Source organism: Pseudopipra pipra, chromosome 29, assembly GCF_036250125.1.
Source record: "Pseudopipra pipra isolate bDixPip1 chromosome 29, bDixPip1.hap1, whole genome shotgun sequence".
In the NCBI taxonomy this organism is placed as follows: Eukaryota; Metazoa; Chordata; class Aves; order Passeriformes; family Pipridae; genus Pseudopipra; species Pseudopipra pipra.
Genome location: NC_087577.1, coordinates 535,883 through 554,313, shown reverse-complemented (window position 1 = coordinate 554,313; position 18,431 = coordinate 535,883). Strand labels below are relative to the sequence as shown.

At 59.6% G+C, this 18,431-nt stretch overlaps 3 protein-coding genes across 3 annotated transcripts; all 3 read right to left on the bottom strand.

Moving 5' to 3' along the window:
- Positions 1-507: 507 nt before the first annotated feature.
- Positions 508-3,106, bottom strand: S100A11 (S100 calcium binding protein A11). Its single transcript, XM_064638452.1, has 3 exons — positions 2,959-3,106; positions 1,032-1,169; positions 508-791 (listed from the first exon to the last, which is right to left on the bottom strand). Exons 1-3 carry the CDS (start codon positions 2,959-2,961, stop codon positions 639-641), a joined length of 294 nt encoding a protein of 97 aa, XP_064494522.1. The 5' UTR covers positions 2,962-3,106; the 3' UTR covers positions 508-638.
- Positions 3,107-4,348: 1,242 nt separating this feature from the next.
- On the bottom strand, positions 4,349-11,591 carry TCHH (trichohyalin). The gene is made up of 3 exons (XM_064638339.1): positions 11,419-11,591; positions 7,044-10,562; positions 4,349-6,722 (listed from the first exon to the last, which is right to left on the bottom strand). The coding sequence occupies exons 1-3, from the start codon at positions 11,554-11,556 to the stop codon at positions 4,755-4,757; spliced, it is 5,625 nt and encodes a 1,874-aa protein (XP_064494409.1). The 5' UTR covers positions 11,557-11,591; the 3' UTR covers positions 4,349-4,754.
- A 4,738-nt stretch (positions 11,592-16,329) lies between these two features.
- Positions 16,330-18,117, bottom strand: LOC135403909 (uncharacterized). The gene is made up of 2 exons (XM_064638338.1): positions 17,914-18,117; positions 16,330-17,807 (listed from the first exon to the last, which is right to left on the bottom strand). The coding sequence occupies exons 1-2, from the start codon at positions 18,037-18,039 to the stop codon at positions 16,515-16,517; spliced, it is 1,419 nt and encodes a 472-aa protein (XP_064494408.1). The 5' UTR covers positions 18,040-18,117; the 3' UTR covers positions 16,330-16,514.
- Positions 18,118-18,431: the final 314 nt, after the last annotated feature.

Here is an 18,431-nt window from a genome sequence, read left to right as displayed (position 1 = left end):
TTGGAGTGCTGGGAGGGTTGAGAAGTTTCCAGAAGGTGGGGCTGGAGCAGCAGGAGAAGGGGCTGGAGAAGTCCTGAGGGAGCTGGGGGGGCTCATCCCGGAGAAAAGGAGGCTCAGGGGGGACCTTCTGGCTCTGGAATTCCCTGACAGGAGGGGGGAGCCGGGGGGGGGTCGGGCTCTGCTCCCAGGGAACAAGGGACAGGAGGAGGGGAAACGGCCTCAGGCTGTGCCAGGGGAGGGTCAGGTTGGCCGTGAGGAGGAATTTCCCCCTGGAAAGGGTGTTCAGGCCTTGGCAGGGGCTGCCCAGGGAGGTGGGGGAGTGCCCAGCCCTGGAGGTGCCCAGGGAAGGACTGGCTGTGGCACTGAGTGGGGTGGGGATGGGGCCAAGGTGGGGATGGGGCACAGGGGGGACTTGCTGACCTTGGAGGTCTTTCCCAACCTCAGGGATTCTGGGATCCTGCTCCCTCTGGGGCTGCTTTCCTGGTGCTGAAACAAAACCTTACGCTTGGATATAAAACCTTTTATTTTATCCATAAAAAGGAAGGAAGGAAGGAAAGGGGATGTCTCCATCTTGGTGCTTCCAGTTGTGCCTGGGAATGTTCACATTGGAGGGGGAGCTGAGGCCCCCCAGGGCCCCTCTATGGGCCGGGGGCCTTCACCACCAGGCTGTTGTGACAGGCCACGGCGATGCCCCCGATGAGGTTCAGGAACTCCTGGAAGTCCAGCTGCCCGTCGCTGTTCAGGTCCAGCTTCTTCATCATCCTGTCCACGACCCCTGGATCCTTCTGGTTCTGCAGGAGAGCTGGGAATGGAGCCCCCTGCCACGAGGCTGGACCCCCCCAAACTGCACCCGGTGAGCTCGTGGGATCCCAGGATGGGTCGGGAGGGACCTCAAAGCTCAGCAGGGACACCTCCCCCCAGAGCAGGTCCCTCCAAACCTCATCCCACCTCGGGAGATTCCAGGGGGTCGGGGACACCCCCAGCTCCTCGGGGCGAGCTGGATCCGCTCCCCCCCGAGCGGGGCTGCTCACCTTCGTGAAGGCAGCCAGCTCGGTGTTCATGAAGGCCAGGAATTCCCGCTTGGACAGGGTGGAGTTGTCCCCCTCCCGGCCGGCGTAGCGCTGGAACACGGCCAGCAGGGACTCGATGCAGCGCTCCGTCTCCGTGGGCTGCGGGAAACAGGGCAGGGTTGGGAGATCCGGATCCATCCCGGATCCATCCCGGGAACCAGGGCAGGGTTGGGAGATCCGGATCCATCCCGGATCCATCCCGGGAACCAGGGCAGGGTTGGGAGCCCCGGGTGTCATCCCGGGAACCAGGGCAGGGTTGGGAGCCCCGGGTGTCACCCTGGATCCATCCCAGGTGTCACCCTGGATCCATCCCAGGTGTCACCCTGGATCCATCCCGAGAACCAGGGCAGGGCTGGGAGCCCCAGGTGTCACCCTGGCGTATTTGGGAGCCCCGGGTGTCACCCCGGATCCATCCCGGGAGCAGGGCAGGGTTGGGAGCCCCAGGTGTCATCCCGGATCCATCCCGGGAACCAGGGCAGGGTTGGGAGCCCCGGGTGTCCCCCTGGATCCATCCCAGGAGCAGGGCAGGGTTGGGAGCCCCGGGTGTCATCCCAGATCCATCCCGGGAACCAGGGCAGGGTTGGGAGCCCCGGGTGTCACCCCGGATCCATCCCAGGAGCAGGGCAGGGCTGGGGGGCTCCCCTCTGCCCAACCCGTCCGGCCGCATTTTCCCCTGGAATTCGCTTCTCCGCCGCCCTGGCACGGGAAGGACCCGGAGAACCGGGGAGGGGCGGGTGGAAAATCCCCCGGGGGGGTGTCGGCTCCCATCGGAGGAGTGGCTTTGGACTGGGAAGGGCTTGTGGCGCAACCAGGCTTGGCCCAGGCTGCTTTTCTGGAGAGATAAACCCGTTCCACCCCCTCTCCCCTCCCCCGGCCCCGCCTGGGCCCCGGAGAAACTGAGTCAGGAGAGAAGAATTCCAGTGGCCTCCTGGACCTCCTCCCTCTGGGCAGGGCTGGAGCAGGGCTGGAGCGGGGATGGAGCAGGGACGGACAGGGCAAGGCGAGGAGATGGAGAGGAGAGGAGGGAATGTGGGGCTTTTCCCACTTCCAGAGCCTCCGGTTTCTGGGGAAGGGCAGTGCAGGGAGAGCCGGGGGGGAATCCCGCCCTTCCCATCCCAACCTCGGCTCCCGGGGCCTCCCTGCCACATCCTGCCCTTCCCGAGGCTCAATTCAGCCTTTTTTCGGTTAATTTGAGAGGTGCAACTTCCTTCCACCCTTCCTTCCACCCTCAGTTCCTGGTTCCTCTTCCCCCTTCCCAGTGCTTGGGGGGGGGGTGTGGCAGAGCCCCGAGCCTGGTTATGGGCATGGAAAGAGTGGGAAAAGGGAGGGGAACAACACAAATGCCACTCCTTAGACCCCCCCAGCCTGCAGGGACCCTCTGCTCTCTGTCTCTGCCCACTCTTCCCATGCCCAGGCTCCCTCTCCTGCAGGATTTGGAGCCCCAGCTCAGTCTTGGCCCCACCTGCTCTCTCCAGAGCCAAACCCGTCTGGGTTGTGGGAGGAGGTGCTTTTTTCCTTGTATATGGGGGAAAGAAAAGAGTTGGGGGCAGAAAATCAGGGCTAGAAAGGAAAATATCTCGGGGACGGTTCCTTGCTGCTTCCCTTTGTGCTGCTCTGCGCTGTCCCAGAGGGGGCTTTTTGCAGGAAAAGCTCCTCTGCCGTGCCCCGTGGAACCCCCTCCCCGTCCCCACGCCCGCAGGGACCCCCTGCCCTCCTCTCTGCCCCCTTCCCAGCGGAGCCCAGCTCAGCCTTGGCACCGTCCCTTCTCTCCGGAGCCAAACACGTCTCGCTCCGGCTCCGGCAGGAAAAGCTGCTCTGCTGCCCCGTGTCCCCCCCCAGGGGGGGAACCCCCTCTCCGTGCCCATCCCGGGGGTCCCGGCTGGCTCACCATGGCTGGGCTGGGAGGAGGCTCCTCTCCGGGCACGGCCGGGTGGGATGTGAGGGATCGGGAGCGGGATCGGGGCCCTGGGGAGTGTCCGGGCGCTGCCCCCGCCCTGCCCAGCCCAGCCCAGCCCCGGCCCGGTTGGGCAATCCCGGCCCTACAGGCAGATCCGGGCCTGCCCACGCTCCCGCCTCCGCCGCAGGAATGTGCCGGGCCCCTCCTCGGGCTCTCCCGAGTTTTGCTCCCCGCAGTTATTCAAGCTCAGCTTTTCTCCTCCTTGTCCATTTTCGCTCCCCTGGTCCTTGGGAACGCCCCTGTCAATCCCTTCCTTCAGTCCTCGGGGCTCAGCCCCCCCTGGGAATCACTGGGAAATCTGTTCCCCCCCAAAGCTTCGAGGGGATCCTGGAGCAGAGAGGTAACACGGGAGCCAGGATGTGTCCTGGGATCTGGGACGGCTCTTTGGGAATTCCTGGGGGAGGCCGGGACAGCCCAGAGCAGCACAAAGGGAAGCAGCAAGGAACCGTCCCCGAGATATTTTCCTTTCTAGCCCTGATTTTCTGCCCCCAACTCTTTTCTTTCCCCCATATACAGGGAAAAAAGCACCTCCTCCCACAACCCAGCCCCTCCTGGACTGAATTTCCCAAGCCTGGGAGCCGAGGGCAGGAAAACTCCGGCGTTTTACAAACCCCCCTTCACAAAAGCCGGGCAGGAAAGCGGCGTTTCCTCCTCTGCAGGAGCAGATCCCGGAGGGAGCCGCGGCCGGGGGAGGATCCGGGGCCGCTCCTGGCAGCTGCCGGGGGGGTTTCAGGCCTCGGCCCCGGTCGCAGACACACCATCTGTGCTGCCGTATGTTTGTCACCCGCACGTGTGACCGACGGGACGTCGCCGGGAGCGGCTCCGGGAGCGGCTCCGAGTGCTCCGGGCGGGGATGGACCCTCGGGAATCCCTCTGGCACCGGCTTGGAGGAGGATGTGGGCTCACAGCAGGGGCTTGGTGGGATTTCCAGCGGCCCCCGCCTGCGGGAAGCACCCGGGATCACAAGGAATGTGTGATGTGACCCGGGAATGTGTGATGATCCCACCCGGGAATGTGTGATGATCCCACCCGGGAATGTGTGATGATCCCACCCAGGAACATGTGGCCCCTCCCAGATCCTTGAAAAGCGGCGGAAGGATGAAGGCTGGCACCTCTCAGTGCAGTCAGCAGCTGTTTATTCTGATTTTTCATGCAATACATCAACGTGAAGAAGAAGAAGAACCCCCCACCCACCCCCCACCACCACCCTGAGGTGACCTCGACATCACTCGGCTGCTCCAAACCCCCCCCGAGGCTGGAACTGGGATTCTGCTCGGCTGCATTTGGTGTAACAGTCCACAAAAGTGGGATTTTCCCCGGCTTTGAGGACTTCCAGGCCCCAGGATGAGGATGGTTGAGCTGCTGGGATTTTTCTGGCGTTGCAGAGCAGAAGGTGGTGAGAACCAGCCCTGGGGAGACGTGAGCAGAGGGAGGTGCAGAGTGGTCCCACCACAGGGTGGAAGAGAGGACAGAGACACCAAGGACAGAGAGACCCAAGGACAGAGAGACCCAAGGACTCCAATTAGGGCAGAAAAAGTGACTAAATGCTGTATTTTGGTGGAGAAGCATCCCGCAGGGAAGCAGATCCGGGGGTAACTCGAGGATTTGTTACATGGAGAACCCCCCAAACCCACTTGACACCCTCTCGAGGCACCTCATGAACCCTTCTGAGCCGATCACATCCTGATCCTCAAACAGACCCGGGGAAGCCCCACCAGCTTCCCCCCCTAAGATGCTTTGGCTCCGTCCCCCGCGGGACCGGTGGGTTCCTCCCTGGAGCTCGGCAGCCCGGGGGTCCCCTGGCTCTGCTTGGTGCCAGGACACGACTCCTCCTCCCGTGCCAGCTGGGCATCACCCCCTTGCTGGGGGCTCCTCTTGCAGGTCTCCTCCTGGCAGCTCTTCTCCGGGGGGAGAAGCTCCAGGTCCTGGCGGGCGCGGCCGGTCCCTTCCCTCCGGGGCGCGCGGGGACGGCTCCCGTCGGCCTCGGGGGCCTGGAGCAGAGGGGGGCAGCTCTTGGCCTTCCTGTCCTCGTGCTCCCTCACCTGGCAGCTGGACCCTGGCTCCTGGGGGACCTTCTCCCTGGCAGCTCTCGATCCATCTCCCTGGGGCTGATTCTTTTCCGTGTCGGGGACCTCCTTGGCCTTCGCCCTGCAAGGGTCGCCTTTCACGGCCTCGGGCAGGGGGGCAGCAGCCTGAGGAGCCCCTTCCTTCCCCCCCGCTCCGGCTCCCTCCCCACCGAGCTCCCTCGTGTTTTCCTGGCAGCTGGAAGGCGGCACCTGGGGCTCCCCAGGTTCCCTCTGGTCCCCCCGGGGCGGTGGCTCGGGGCGGTGGCTCCTGTCGCGGGGCTCGGGCGGTGGCTCGGCGGACACGAAGCACTTCCTGAGGCAGAGGGGCCGGCCCGGCTCACCAGGCTGGTGGCAGACGATCTCGTAGGTGGCAGCACTGGGGTCTCCCCCGTTCTGGATCACGTGGACCAGGTAGGCGATGGTTTGGGGGTCGCAGGGCTGGGGCACCACCCGCACCTCCGGGCGCTCCGCGGGGTCAGCGGGGACGTAGCGAACCCTCAGGTCACTCACGGGCCCCTCCTCTCCCGGGGGACAGAGGTCCCTGTTGTCCACCTCCACGGTTTGGAAGAGGCTTCGTCCTTCATCCACCTCCTGTTCTTCTTCGAGGACCTCGAGCGTGGTTTCCTTGCGGGTCTCTCTCCGGTCGATGGTGACCCCTCTCTCCTCCCTGTCCCGTGTCTGGCGGCTGCGGCGCTCAGAGACCTCCACCTCCAGCTCCCCTTGAAGATCAACCCTCCTCTCCAGCACAGCCTCTTCCCTCTCTCTTCCACGGAGAATCCTTCTCTCTTCACACTCACGGTCACGTTCCCTCCTTCTCAGCTCCTGCCGTGGCTCCAGTTCACGGATCTCTCTGTGGATTTTCACGTCGGCTTCTGCTGCTGCTGCTCTGGTGTCTCTTGTCCTTTCGTACCTCACTGACTCACGTTCTCTCCTTCCATCCTCTTCCAGCTCCCGGGTCTCTCTCTCCTCCCTGGCCCGTGTCTGGCGGCTGCGGCGCTCAGAGACCTCCACCTCCAGCTCCCGTTGTTGGTCAGTCCTCCTCTCCAGCACAGGCTCTTCTCTGTCTCTTCTCCTGCAAACCCTCCTCTCTTCCACTTCACGGTCACGTTCCCGCCTCAGGTCTTCCCGTGGCTCCAGTTCACGGATCTCTCTGTGGATTTTCACATCGGCTTCTGCTGCTGCTGCTCTGGTGTCTCTTGTCCTTTCGTACCTCACTGACTCACGTTCTCTCCTTCCATCCTTTTCCACCTCCAAGGTCTCTCTCTCCTCCCTGTCCCGTGTCTGGCGGCTGCGGCGCTCAGAGACCTCCAGCTCCCTCTGGCGATCAATCCTCTGCTCCAGCACAGGCTCTTCCCTCTCTCTTCCCCGGCAAATCCTTCTCTCTTCACACGCACGGTCACGTTCCCTCCTTCTCAGCTCCTCCCGTGGCTCCAGTTCACGGATCTCTCTGTGGATTTTCACATCAACTTCTGCTGCTGCTGCTCTGGTGTCTCTTGTCCTTTCGTACCTCACCAATTCACGTTCTCTCCTTCCATCCCCTTCCAGCTCCCGGGTCTCTCTCCGGTCGATGGTGACTCCGCTCTCCTCCCTGTCCCGTGTCTGGCGGCTGCGGCGCTCAGAGACCTCCACCTCCAGCTCCCCTTGAAGGTCAACCCTCCTCTCCAGCACAGCCTCTGCCCTCTCTCTTCCACGGAGAATCCTCCTCTCTTCTTCTCCACACTCACGGTCACGTTCCCTCCTTCTCAGCTCCTCCCGTGGCTCCAGTTCACGGATCTCTCTGTGGATTTTCACATCAGCTTCTGCTGCTGCTGCTCTGGTGTCTCTTGTCCTTTCGTACTTCACCGACTCACTTTCTCTCCTTCCATCGTCTTCCAGCTCCCGGGTCTCTCTCTGGTCAATGATGACCCCTCTCTCCCTTTCTCGTATCTGGCGGCTGCGGCGCTCAGAGACCTCCAGCTCCCTCTGGCGATCGATCCTCTGCTCCAGCACAGGCTCTTCCCTGTCTCGTCTCCTGCAAACCCTCCTCTCTTCCACTTCACGTTCCCGCCTCAGCTCCTCCCGTGGCTCCAGTTCACGGATCTCTCTGTGGATTTTCACATCGGCTTCTGCTGCTGCTGCTCTGGTGTCTCTTGTCCTTTCGTACCTCACTGACTCACGTTCTCTCCTTCCATCCCCTTCCAGCTCCCGGGTCTCTCTTTCCTCTCTTTCTCGTGTCTGGCGGCTGCGGCGCTCAGAGACCTCCACCTCCAGCTCCAGGTCCCGTTGTTGATCGACCCTCCTCTCCAGCAAAGGCTCTTCTCTGTCTCTTCTCCTGCAAACCCTCCTCTCTTCCTCTTCACGAGGAGGTTCCCTCCTTCTCAGCTCCTCCCGTGGCTCCAGTTCACGGATCTCTCTGTGGATTTTCACATCAGCTTCTGCTGCTGCTGCTCTGGTGTCTCTTGTCCTTTCGTACCTCACTGACTCACGTTCTCTCCTTCCATCCTCCTCAAGCTCTTGTGTCTCTCTCTGGTCAATGATGACCCCTCTCTCCCTGTCCCGTGTCTGGCGGCTGCGGCGCTCAGAGACCTCCAGCTCCCCTTGAAGATCAACCCTCCTCTCCAGCACAGCCTCTTCCCTCTCTCTTCCACGGAGAATCCTCCTCTCTTCCTCTCCACACTCACGGGGACGTTCCCTCCTTCTGAGCTCCTCCCGTGGCTCCACTTCACGGATCTCTCTGTGGATTTTCACATCAGCTTCTGCTGCTGCTACTCTGGTGTCTCTTGTCCTTTCGTACCTCACTGACTCACGTTCTCTCCTTCCATCATCTTCCAGCTCCCGGGTCTCTCTCTGGTCAATGATGACCCCTCTCTCCTCCCTATCTCGTGTCTGGCGGCTGCGGCGCTCAGAGACCTCCACCTCCAGCTCCCTCTGTCGATCAATCCTCTGCTCCAGCACAGGCTCTTCTCTGTCTCGTCTCCTGCAAACCCTCCTCTCTTCCACTTCACGTTCCCGCCTCAGCTCCTCCCGTGGCTCCAGTTCACGGATCTCTCTGTGGATTTTCACATCAGCTTCTGCTGCTGCTGCTCTGGTGTCTCTTGTCCTTTCGTACCTCACTGACTCACGTTCTCTCCTTCCATCATCCTCAAGCTCCCGTGTCTCTCTCTGGTCAATGATGACCCCTCTCTCCCTGTCCCGTGTCTGGCGGCTGCGGCGCTCAGAGACCTCCACCTCCAGCTCCCCTTGAAGATCAATCTTTCTCTGCAGAACAGGCTCTTCTCTGTCCCTTCTCCTGCAAACCCTCCTCTCTTCCACTTCGCTGTCACGTTCCCTCCTTCTCAGCTCCTGCCGTGGCTCCAGTTCACGGATCTCTCTGTGGATTTTCACATCGGCTTCTGCTGCTGCTGCTCTGGTGTCTCTTGTCCTTTCGTACCTCACTGACTCACGTTCTCTCCTTCCATCCTCCTCCAGCTCCCGGGTCTCTCTCTGGTCAATGATGACCCCTCTCTCCTCCCTATCCCGTGTCTGGCGGCTGCGGCGCTCAGAGACCTCCAGCTCCCTCTGGCGATCGATCCTCTGCTCCAGCACAGGCTCTTCTCTGTCTCGTCTCCTGCAAACCCTCCTCTCTTCCACTTCACGTTCCCCCCTCAGCTCCTCCCGTGGCTCCAGTTCACGGATCTCTCTGTGGATTTTCACATCAGCTTCTGCTGCTGCTGCTCTGGTGTCTCTTGTCCTTTCGTACCTCACTGACTCACGTTCTCTCCTTCCATCATCCTCAAGCTCCCGGGTCTCTCTCCGGTCGATGGTGACCCCTCTCTCCCTGTCCCGTGTCTGGCGGCTGCGGCGCTCAGAGACCTCCACCTCCAGCTCCCCTTGAAGATCAACCCTCCTCTCCAGCACAGCCTCTTCCCTCTCTCTTCCACGGAGAATCCTCCTCTCTTCTTCTCCACACTCACGGGGACGTTCCCTCCTTCTCAGCTCCTCCCGTGGCTCCAGTTCACGGATCTCTCTGTGGATTTTCACATCAGCTTCTGCTGCTGCTACTCTGGTGTCTCTTGTCCTTTCGTACCTCACTGACTCACGTTCTCTCCTTCCATCATCCTCAAGCTCTTGTGTCTCTCTCCTGTCAATGGTGACCCCTCTCTCCTCTCTGTCCCGTGTCTGGCGGCTGCGGCGCTCAGAGACCTCCAGCTCCCCTTGAAGGTCGATCCTCCTCTCCAGCACAGGCTCTTCTCTGTCTCGTCTCCTGCAAACCCTCCTCTCTTCCTCTTCACGAGGAGGTTCCCTCCTTCTGAGCTCCTCCCGTGGCTCCAGTTCACGGATCTCTCTGTGGATTTTCACGTCGGCTTCTGCTGCTGCTGCTCTGGTGTCTCTTGTCCTTTCGTACCTCACTGACTCACGTTCTCTCCTTCCATCCTCTTCCAGCTCCCGGGTCTCTCTCTCCTCCCTGTCCCGTGTCTGGCGGCTGCGGCGCTCAGAGACCTCCACCTCCAGCTCCCCTTGAAGGTCAACCCTCCTCTCCCTCAGTCTTCTTCTTCTCGGATCACCTCGTTCTTCCCACTCCTGCTCCTCACGGATCTCTCTTTCCCTCTCTGCATATTCCACCTCCCGTTCCCGGTCTGTTCTCTCTCCACGGACACGTTCCTCTGGCTCAGCCCTGTCACAGCCCCTGAGGTCGAGTTCCAGCGGCTCCTCCAGGTGTGACTGATGTGGGAGCCTCGAGCCCCGGCGCTCACCCCCTTCCCGGCGGCTGCTCCGTCCCAGCGCCCTTTGTTCCAGCTCCTCTTGGTGGCAGCTCCTCTCTTCCCTCAGCAATCCCGGTCTGCGTGGCTGGTTGTCACTTCCTCCATCTGCCCCCCGTGGCCTCTGGTTCCTTCCATCACAGGCTGGTCCTTCTGGCTCCCGTGGCCGAGGCTCCGAGCTCCGGCTGCGGATCCGCACCTCGGCCACTTCCTCCCTCCGGGAGCCCTCTCGCTCTTCCCTCTCTCCCACCAGCACCCCCAGCTCTCGTTCCTGGGCTCTGCCACGCCGGAGTTGTCCCTCTCCCCGTCTGTCCGGCTCCGGTGGCTGCCGCCTCCTCCACCCCTCGCGCCCCCGGCTCCGTTCCCGGTGTTCCCGAGGGATGGGCTCCCCCGGCTCCCTGCTCAGCTCGGCGGCGTCCCTGCTCTTCGTGTCCCTCCTCGTCTCCTCTGACGTTTCCAGCTCGCTGACCCTGGTGTGTCTCTGCAGCTCGGGCTCACGGGGACGGTTCCTCTCCCGGGTTTGCTCCTCCTCCTCCTCCTGGAGCTGCCGGCGGCTCCCCCTGCTCCTGATCTCGGGCTCCCGGGTGAGCTTCGTTCTCTGCACCAGGTAGGGAGCCCTGGGCAGGTGCCAGAAGCAGCACTTGGCCACTCTGAACACCAGCAGGAGGAACTCGTTGAAGTCGATGTCCCCGTCCCCGTCCCACTCCAGGAACTGCAGGATCTTCTCGATGGTCTGAGGGTCGTGAGGCTTCTGCAGGGAGAACACAGGGAAACACCCCGGGGATTTCAGCCTTCCTGCTGCAAAGCTGGAGCAGTCACAGCCTTTTCTCCTCCCTTCCCTCCCACCTTCACGCTCAGAGCTCGGCCACAGGTTTTGTTCCCCCTTGTCCTGGTTGTTCCCTGGCTGCAGATAAACAGCTCTGCTCTTTTTGGGATGTGCTGCCCTCCTCCTGCTGGACCTTTCCTACCTGGGAAAGGAAGCCACCCCTCCCCACAGTTCCTTCTCCAGCTTTTGCCCATCTGCTCGTGGCAAATTGGGTTGGAAGGGCCTTCAAAGCAGTCACAGAGTCACGGAATCACAGAATTGAGGTTGGAAAATACTTCCAAGGTTATCGAGTCCCCCCTGTGCCCCATCCCCACCTTGGTCCCAGCCCAGAGCACTCAGTGCCACAGCCAGTCCTGCCCTGGGCACCTCCAGGGCTGGGCACTCCCCCACCTCCCTGGGCAGCCCCTGCCAAGGCCTGAACACCCTTTCCAGGGGGAAATTCCTCCTCATGGCCAACCTGACCCTCCCCTGGCACAGCCTGAGGCCGTTTCCCCTCCTCCTGTCCCTTGTTCCCTGGGAGCAGAGCCCGACCCCCCCCGGCTCCCCCCTCCTGTCAGGGAATTCCAGAGCCAGAAGGTCCCCCCTGAGCCTCCTTTTCTCCAGGCTGAGCCCCCCCAGCTCCCTCAGGAGTCCTCCAGCCCCTTCCCCAGCACAGAGGAACCCAACCACAGCTCCCCTTTGGCTGAAGCCTCCCCACCCCTCTCCCACAAGAACCATCCCCTCTCCAGGAGGAGATTTTGCAGTCCCTGCACTCCCACCCTCCCTCTGCAGCCACACTCACAGCGAGGGCATCTGCAAACTCCCTCTGGATGAATTCCCTCATCCTGCTCCTGCTGAGGGCGGAGGAGCCTCCATCGTCCCGGGCGTGTCTGTGGAAGGTGCTGATGATGGTGGAGACGCTGTCCAAGAAGAGGGACATCTTCCTGCAGATTCCAGCAAGCCTGGAGGGAAAGGAGCAGAGGTTTTCTTGGATCCAAGCATGGAAAGAGGAGGGAGAATCGCCAGGGTCGGGCTGGGGGGCCCGTGGGATGTGTCCTCTCCGTGTCACCGGAGCACCGGGAAGGAATTCCAGGGCTGGGGGGGTTTAGTGGGATGGGGAGTGTCCCCCAACCTTCCTCCCGACGTGTTTGAGTGAGGTCTGGAGGGCAGGATGTGTTTGTGGATGGCGGGGAGGGAGCTGGGGGTGGTGACCCAAGGGATGCCCCAAGAACCTGCCCCTGCCCCGGGTGTTTGTCAGAGAATCAGGGAATGGTTTGGCTTGGACTTAAAAGCCACCCAGTCCAAGCCCCTTGCCATGGGCAGGGACACCTGGAAGGTCTCCCGGGTCTCCCTGGAGCCTTCTCTTCTCCAGGCTGGACACCCCCAGTGCTCCCAGCCTGTCTCCAGCCCTTGGAGCATCTCCACGGCCTCCTCTGGACCTGCTCCAGCAGCTCCACATCCCTGTGGTGCTCCCAGGACACGCAGGTCCATCCCTGCCTGGCACAGACACCTTGGAGCATCTCCACGGCCTCCCCTGGACCTGCTCCAGCAGCTCCACATCCCTGTGGTGTTCCCAGGACAGGCAGGTCCATCCCTGCCTGGCACAGACACCTCTGGGAAGCCACTTGGAGGACGTTTAACCCAGGGCTGGCACGGCCCGAGACAAGATCTCTGTGGGTCAGAGACCTCAAAAAGCTGCGCCTGGAAACCTCCAAAGCCACCTCCTTCCTTCCTGGGATCCCCAGGCCTCTTATCAGGGACATCAGGGCCGGGATCTCAGCCGGGGAAGCTGCTCCGTGTGTCCCTCCCCGCCCCTGGGACGTGCACAGGCACACGTGCACCCTCTGCATCCCAAACCCCGGGCTTTGGGGCGTGGAAAACGAGGGATTCCTGCAGGCTGCTCGTTCCAGCCGGGATGTGACTCCAGACCAAAGGGAGCCACTCAAACTCTCCCGTTCTCCCCTCACAGCACAGCGACAGAAGGTGCCCCGAACAACCCAAACCGACAACTCGTCGGAGGGAAACACGACAAAACCCCACAAAACCCGGCGTGGGGGACGACTCCAGCACCCCACACGAACCCCAGGGGAACAGCAGGTCCTTCCCCAGCCAAAGGAACCTTCCAGAAGCAGGGACTCACCCAAGCCAGCGGCGGGAGCGAGCGGGATTCCCGAGGAGCCGTGCGGGGCCAGGGCAGGACCCGGCTGCTTTTATAGGGTCCCGAGGAGCCCCAGAGAGGAGCCACCCTTTGTGGACATTGTCCTGATTCATCCCTGGCCAAGCCCAGCTGCGCCTTCGCCTCCTCAAACGGGTTATTTGACTTATCACCCCCCTCCCTATCATTTTGAGCCCGAAATAGCAGCTGCCCTGTGGCAACCCCGGCACCGGCCGGTCCCGCCCGGGCCCGGCCCCGGAGCTGCTCCAGGGGCTGCCAGGATTTGGGATTTGATGGAGCCTGGAGCGGCTACAAAGCACCTTCTGCACCAAGGGAGGGGGTACTTTGGTGTAAGTGGGTGTTTGCATAAGTGGGAATTAATGGCTGTAACATACAGCAATTTATGTCTGTAATATATAACAATTTATGTCTATAAAATACAACAATTTATGTCTATAATATATAACAATTTATGGCTATAATATGGAATAATTTATGTCTATAATATATAACAATTTATGGCTATAATATGGAATAATTTATGTCTATAACAGAACAGTTTATGTCTATAACATATAATAATTTACATCTATAACACAGAACAATTTATGTCTATAACATATAAAAGTTTATGTCTATAACACAGAACAGTTTATGTCTATAACATATAAAAATTTATGTCTATAACATAGAACAATTTACATCTATAACATAGAACAGTTTATGTCAATAACATATAACAATTTATGTCTATAATATATAACAATTTATGTCCATAACATAGAACAGTTTATGTCTATAACATAGAACAATTTATGCCTATAACATATAATAATTTACATCTATAACATAGAACAGTTTACATCTATAACACAGAACAATTTATGCCTATAATTTTTAAAAATTTATGTCTATAAAAATTTATGTCTATAAAAATTTAAGTCTATACCATAGAACAATTTATGTCTATAACATATAAAAATTTATGTCTATAACATATAAAAATTTAGGTCTATAACATATAAAAATTTGTGTCCATAACACCTAAAAATGTGGCTGCATTTTTCAACGAGAGGATGGAAATTCGAGGGTGGGCACAGAAATGGTGACAGACCCCGAGACGAGCAGATTTGGGCCAATTTGGGCCAATTCCTGAGCCCTGAGTTTGGTGCCAGGACACCAGAGAGGATTTTTGCTCCTGGACCCTCAAGACCATCTCGTTCCAAGCCCTGACTCTTCCCCTGGGAGACCCGAGCTCTACAGAAAGGTGAAATTTGGCCACATCCCCAAATCCTCCCAGTTTTGGCTCCTGTCACATCCCTGTAGAATGTTTAATTCTTGGTCACTTCTTCTTTTTGTCACATTATGCAGGTTTTTTTTACTGGGAAGAAGGAACCCCCCAGCACGAACAGAACAATTTTTTTAAAGGGTCCAAGTTCACCCAACGGATTTTTGGAGGAGGGAAACATCAGCTGAGTGAGTGATGGCTTCTCACTGAGGGAAATGGGGATAAAACCCCTTCTGCTCAGCTGCCTTCCACAGGCAGCTTCCCTGGCAGACTCTGCTCCATCTTTAATTAAAAACAAGAGCAGGAACCCCTCTGCTCAGAGGCTGAGTCGTGTCACCGTGATCACCTCCCCAGCCTCCTCCTCCTCCTTTTTTTATTATTTTTAATTTAATCTTTTAACAGCAAATTAATTAGACAGCGAGCCATCCACGGGGCACAGGAGGAAGGGCCCAGAGGTGCCCCCTGGGCCCTTGCCTTTGGCTTTTGGGGTGGTTTGGGTGCCCTGACGAGCCCAGAGGTGCCCCCTGAGCCCCTGCCTTTGGTTTTTGGGGTGGTTTGGGTGCCCTGACGAGCCCAGAGGTGCCCCCTGAGCCCCTGCCTTTGGCTTTTGGGGTGGTTTGGGTGCCCTGACGAGCCCAGAGGTGCCCCCTGGGCCCCTGCCTTTGGCTTTTGGGGTGGTTTGGGTGCCCCAAGAGCTCAAACTCCCGGAGCACGAACCCGTTTGGGCGAGTGGCTCATCTGCCCATCTGTAAACTCAGATCCTCCTGGGTGTAGGAGCCCAATTAATTAGTGCTGGTGACACCTCGGGGACACTCAGAGCCCTGACCAACCTTCATTTTTGGGGCTTTTTTTTTTTTCTTGTCGTGCCCGGATTAAACGAGGCCCCACCTGTGGGATAATAACACCCTTGGGAAACTGTAATTTCGTGGGGTTATTATTAAAATGAGGGGATTACAGTGCGGTCTGGGTGTCCTGTAACAGTCTGTAATCCCCCTGCAGGGGCTGCAGCCACGCAGGAAAAGCTCCCTGGTGGTTTGGCTCAGCTGCTTTCCCGGGGTTTGCTGCCACTCCCCCAAAAAAAGCCCCTTTTTTAACTTCAATTAACGTCCTCCTGATGGCAAAAACAGTGTTTTTGGGATATAACCAACCTGTCCCAAACAGGCTTTCCTGAGCTGGGAGGTCGGGTTTTATTGTGTGCTGACATTTATTGACGCTGCAAAAGGTGACATCCTGGTTTTTTTAGGATTTTAGACCCTGAGCCAGAGCTGATACGAACCAAGACCTATCAGAACCTCCAACCGAGACCTGTTTTACAAGAAAAACCCGGAGTTTTCTGGAAAATGAAGCATTCTGAGGGGTGCCTGAGCTGCAGGTGGGTTTTGGCAGGTGCTGGTTTAGCCCCGGGCTCTCCCCTCGTGTGCTCACACGACGTGAGGTCGCTCACAACTCATCACTGCCCGGGTGTTTTACCAGCAGCAGAGCAAAGGGCTGCTCCTGGGGTGTCTGATCTGTCTGGTTTTTGGTTCAGCACGTGGAAAGCAGCTCGTTCTGGTGCTGTGGGCGCCGGGGGTGGTTTGGGAACGTGGGGTTTTCTGATTCAGGGCTGAGCCACCTGGGAAATTGGGGGGTGTCTGGGGGGGGATGACGTTGGATTCCCCAGCCAGGGCTCCGGTCACCGACCACAGAGCAGGAGCTGTGGGGGATTTATCACCCTCTGAGAGGCCACAGGTGAAGGATTGCAGAGGGGAGGAACAGGTCGAGCGTCTCCCTCCGCGCGGGACCCGCAGCCCCGGGGCTGCCCCGGTGGTCCAGCACCCCCTAATAACCCCCCTGGCTCCCCCACCCTCCCAGCCACCCACATCCCTACGTGCCTGCCTGGAAAAGTGCCCCTGAGCTCGACCTGGGGCTGAGAGCAGCCCCAAGCCCTGGGCCAGCCTCTCCTCTCTGGCCTCCCCTGGGACGGGATGTGCCCCAATCCCCCTCTTCCCTCTGTCCAGCACATCCCCATCCTGCTTTTCCAGGCTCCCACAGCCAAGGGGGATTTTTGGTCTCCCTCCCGTGCTCCTCTCTTTGGAGCTTATTAAGGAGGGAGGTTTAATGGGACGGGTCCCTCCCGTTCAGTTTTAAAGCAGCTCTTTATTTTATTTTCACGCCCCTGGAGTGGGTGAGGACCCTGCTCAGGTGGCTCCTGCCGTGCTGTTGACCCCCATTTCTGCCTCCCCCATAGCCACATCTGCACAAACACGCCCAGGACACGGAATTTTGCCCTTGGTTTTATTGCTTTGCTCACACAGGGGGGAGAGGGGAGGCCCCGGGTCATGCCCAGCTCGGCACCAACGGGGGGGTTGAGAAGGAATTAGGCACAAAATGAGAATTAGAAGTGGAAAAACCAGAGTGGGACGGGACAAACTGTCCCAGTCCTGGCAGGGGGAGCAGCCTGGGCTCGTCCCAGCCCTCACTGCTCTGGTGGCCACTTGTGCAGAGGCTGCAGGAGCTGCTGCTCCACCCCGGGGTGTCCTCGGAGCTGTTGTGCCTCGCTGGGCTCCGTCCCCAGCACTTGGGATCCAGGGATTCGAGGCCAGTCCGGGTCGTGGGGTGTTCCCTGGGCCTTGGCATCCTGCTGGGGGCTTGCACCCCACTGTGGGGGCAGCAGCTCCGGGGTCTGCCCAGGGCTGGGAGCTCTCCAAGGGGCCTCCCAGACCTTCTGGGGGTCTTCTCCTCGTGTCTCAGAGGGAGGATTCGGGTCCTGCTTTGCTGGCTCGGGCTCTGGGCTCTGATGGTGCTTTGAACCCTCTCCTGGTGCCTCAGTTTCTGGGGCCCAGTGGGTTTTTGGGTCCTGTTTGGTTGCCTCTTCAGCCTCTTCAACCTCTTCAGCCTCTTCAGCCTCCCAGGTGTCTCTGTCCTGCTCTGGGGTCGCAGTGTCCAGGATCTCCCCTCCCTCTGGATCCCCTCCTGCTGCTTCAGCCCCGTCACCCAGAGGGGGGTCCTGCTCCTGCTCTGGGGTCTCACCCTCTGGGATTTGAGGGGTGTCCTGCTCCTGCTCTGGGGTCTCACCCTCCTGGATTTGAGGGGTGTCCTGGTCCTGCTCTGGGGTCTCACCCTCTGGGATTTGAGGGGTGTCCTGCTCTGGGGTCTCACCCTCTGGGATTTGAGGGGTGTCCTGCTCCTGCTCTGGGGTCTCACCCTCCTGGATTTGAGGGGGGTCCTGCTCTGGGGTCTCACCCTCCTGGATTTGAGGGGGGTCCTGCTCTGGGGTCTCACCCTCTGGGATTTGAGGGGTGTCCTGCTCTGGGGTCTCACCCTCCTGGCTTTGGGGGGTGTCCTGCTCCTGCTCTGGGGTCTCACCCTCCTGGCTTTGGGGGGTGTCCTGGTCCTGCTCTGGGGTCTCACCCTCGTGGATTTGAGGGGGGTCCTGCTCTGGGGTCTCACCCTCTGGGATTTGAGGGGTGTCCTGCTCTGGGGTCTCACCCTCCTGGCTTTGGGGGGTGTCCTGGTCCTGTGTCCCTGTGTCCTGGTCCTGGTTGTCCCCACCCTGCTCGGGGACCTGCTGGTTGGGGGGGACCCTCCCCCCCGTGTGTCCCCTCAGCCCTGGCCCATCTCCCAGCCCCTGGGGCTGCTGGAGGGGTTTGTAACAAGCCTTGGCCACGTGGAAAACCAGCCTGAGCAGCTCCCTGAAGCCCACCCTGCAGTTGTTCTCATCAGCCAGGAAGCACAGAACCTTCTGGATGCTCTCGGGGTCCTGGGGGTTCTGTGAGGAGACAGAGGGCTTTGAAGGCACCTGTGCCTTCCCTGGGGATCCAGGGGTCCTGGATCCTGCTCTTCCCAGCCCAGCAGCTGCGGGATCCCGTCCTCACCTCCAGGGCATCCCCAAACTCCCGCTCCATGAGCTGCCTCAGCTCCTCCCTGCTCAGGGGGCAGTTTTGGGTGCCCGTGTAAAAAGCAGAGATGATGCCACCGGTGTTGTCCTGGAGCTGGGCCATCCCCCTGCCAGCCCGAGGCAGCCTGGGAGAGAAATCAAGATTAAAGGGGCTTTTTTCCCCTTGGTTTTCAAATCTGTTGCTCTTAAACAACCCAGGGAGAGGGAGAAGGAAGAGCCAGGAAAGGGCCCAGGGAAATGGCAGCAGGAGAAGGGAAGGAGCAGGGAAATAACCTGAAATATTCAGCTTTGCTGCAGAGGGGAGGGACAGCGGGAGCCAAAAGGTTGGGGAGACACAACAAGAGAGGAGAGACAAAAATGCCATTTATTTTCCTCTGGAGCAGAGCAGGGCTCCAACAAACCACGGGATGGTGCCATCCCAGCTCTCTCCCATGTTTTATTTTTTTCAGGAGAGCTCAGCAGTGGCAGCTCCAGGAGCATCCCTTGGCCAGCAGC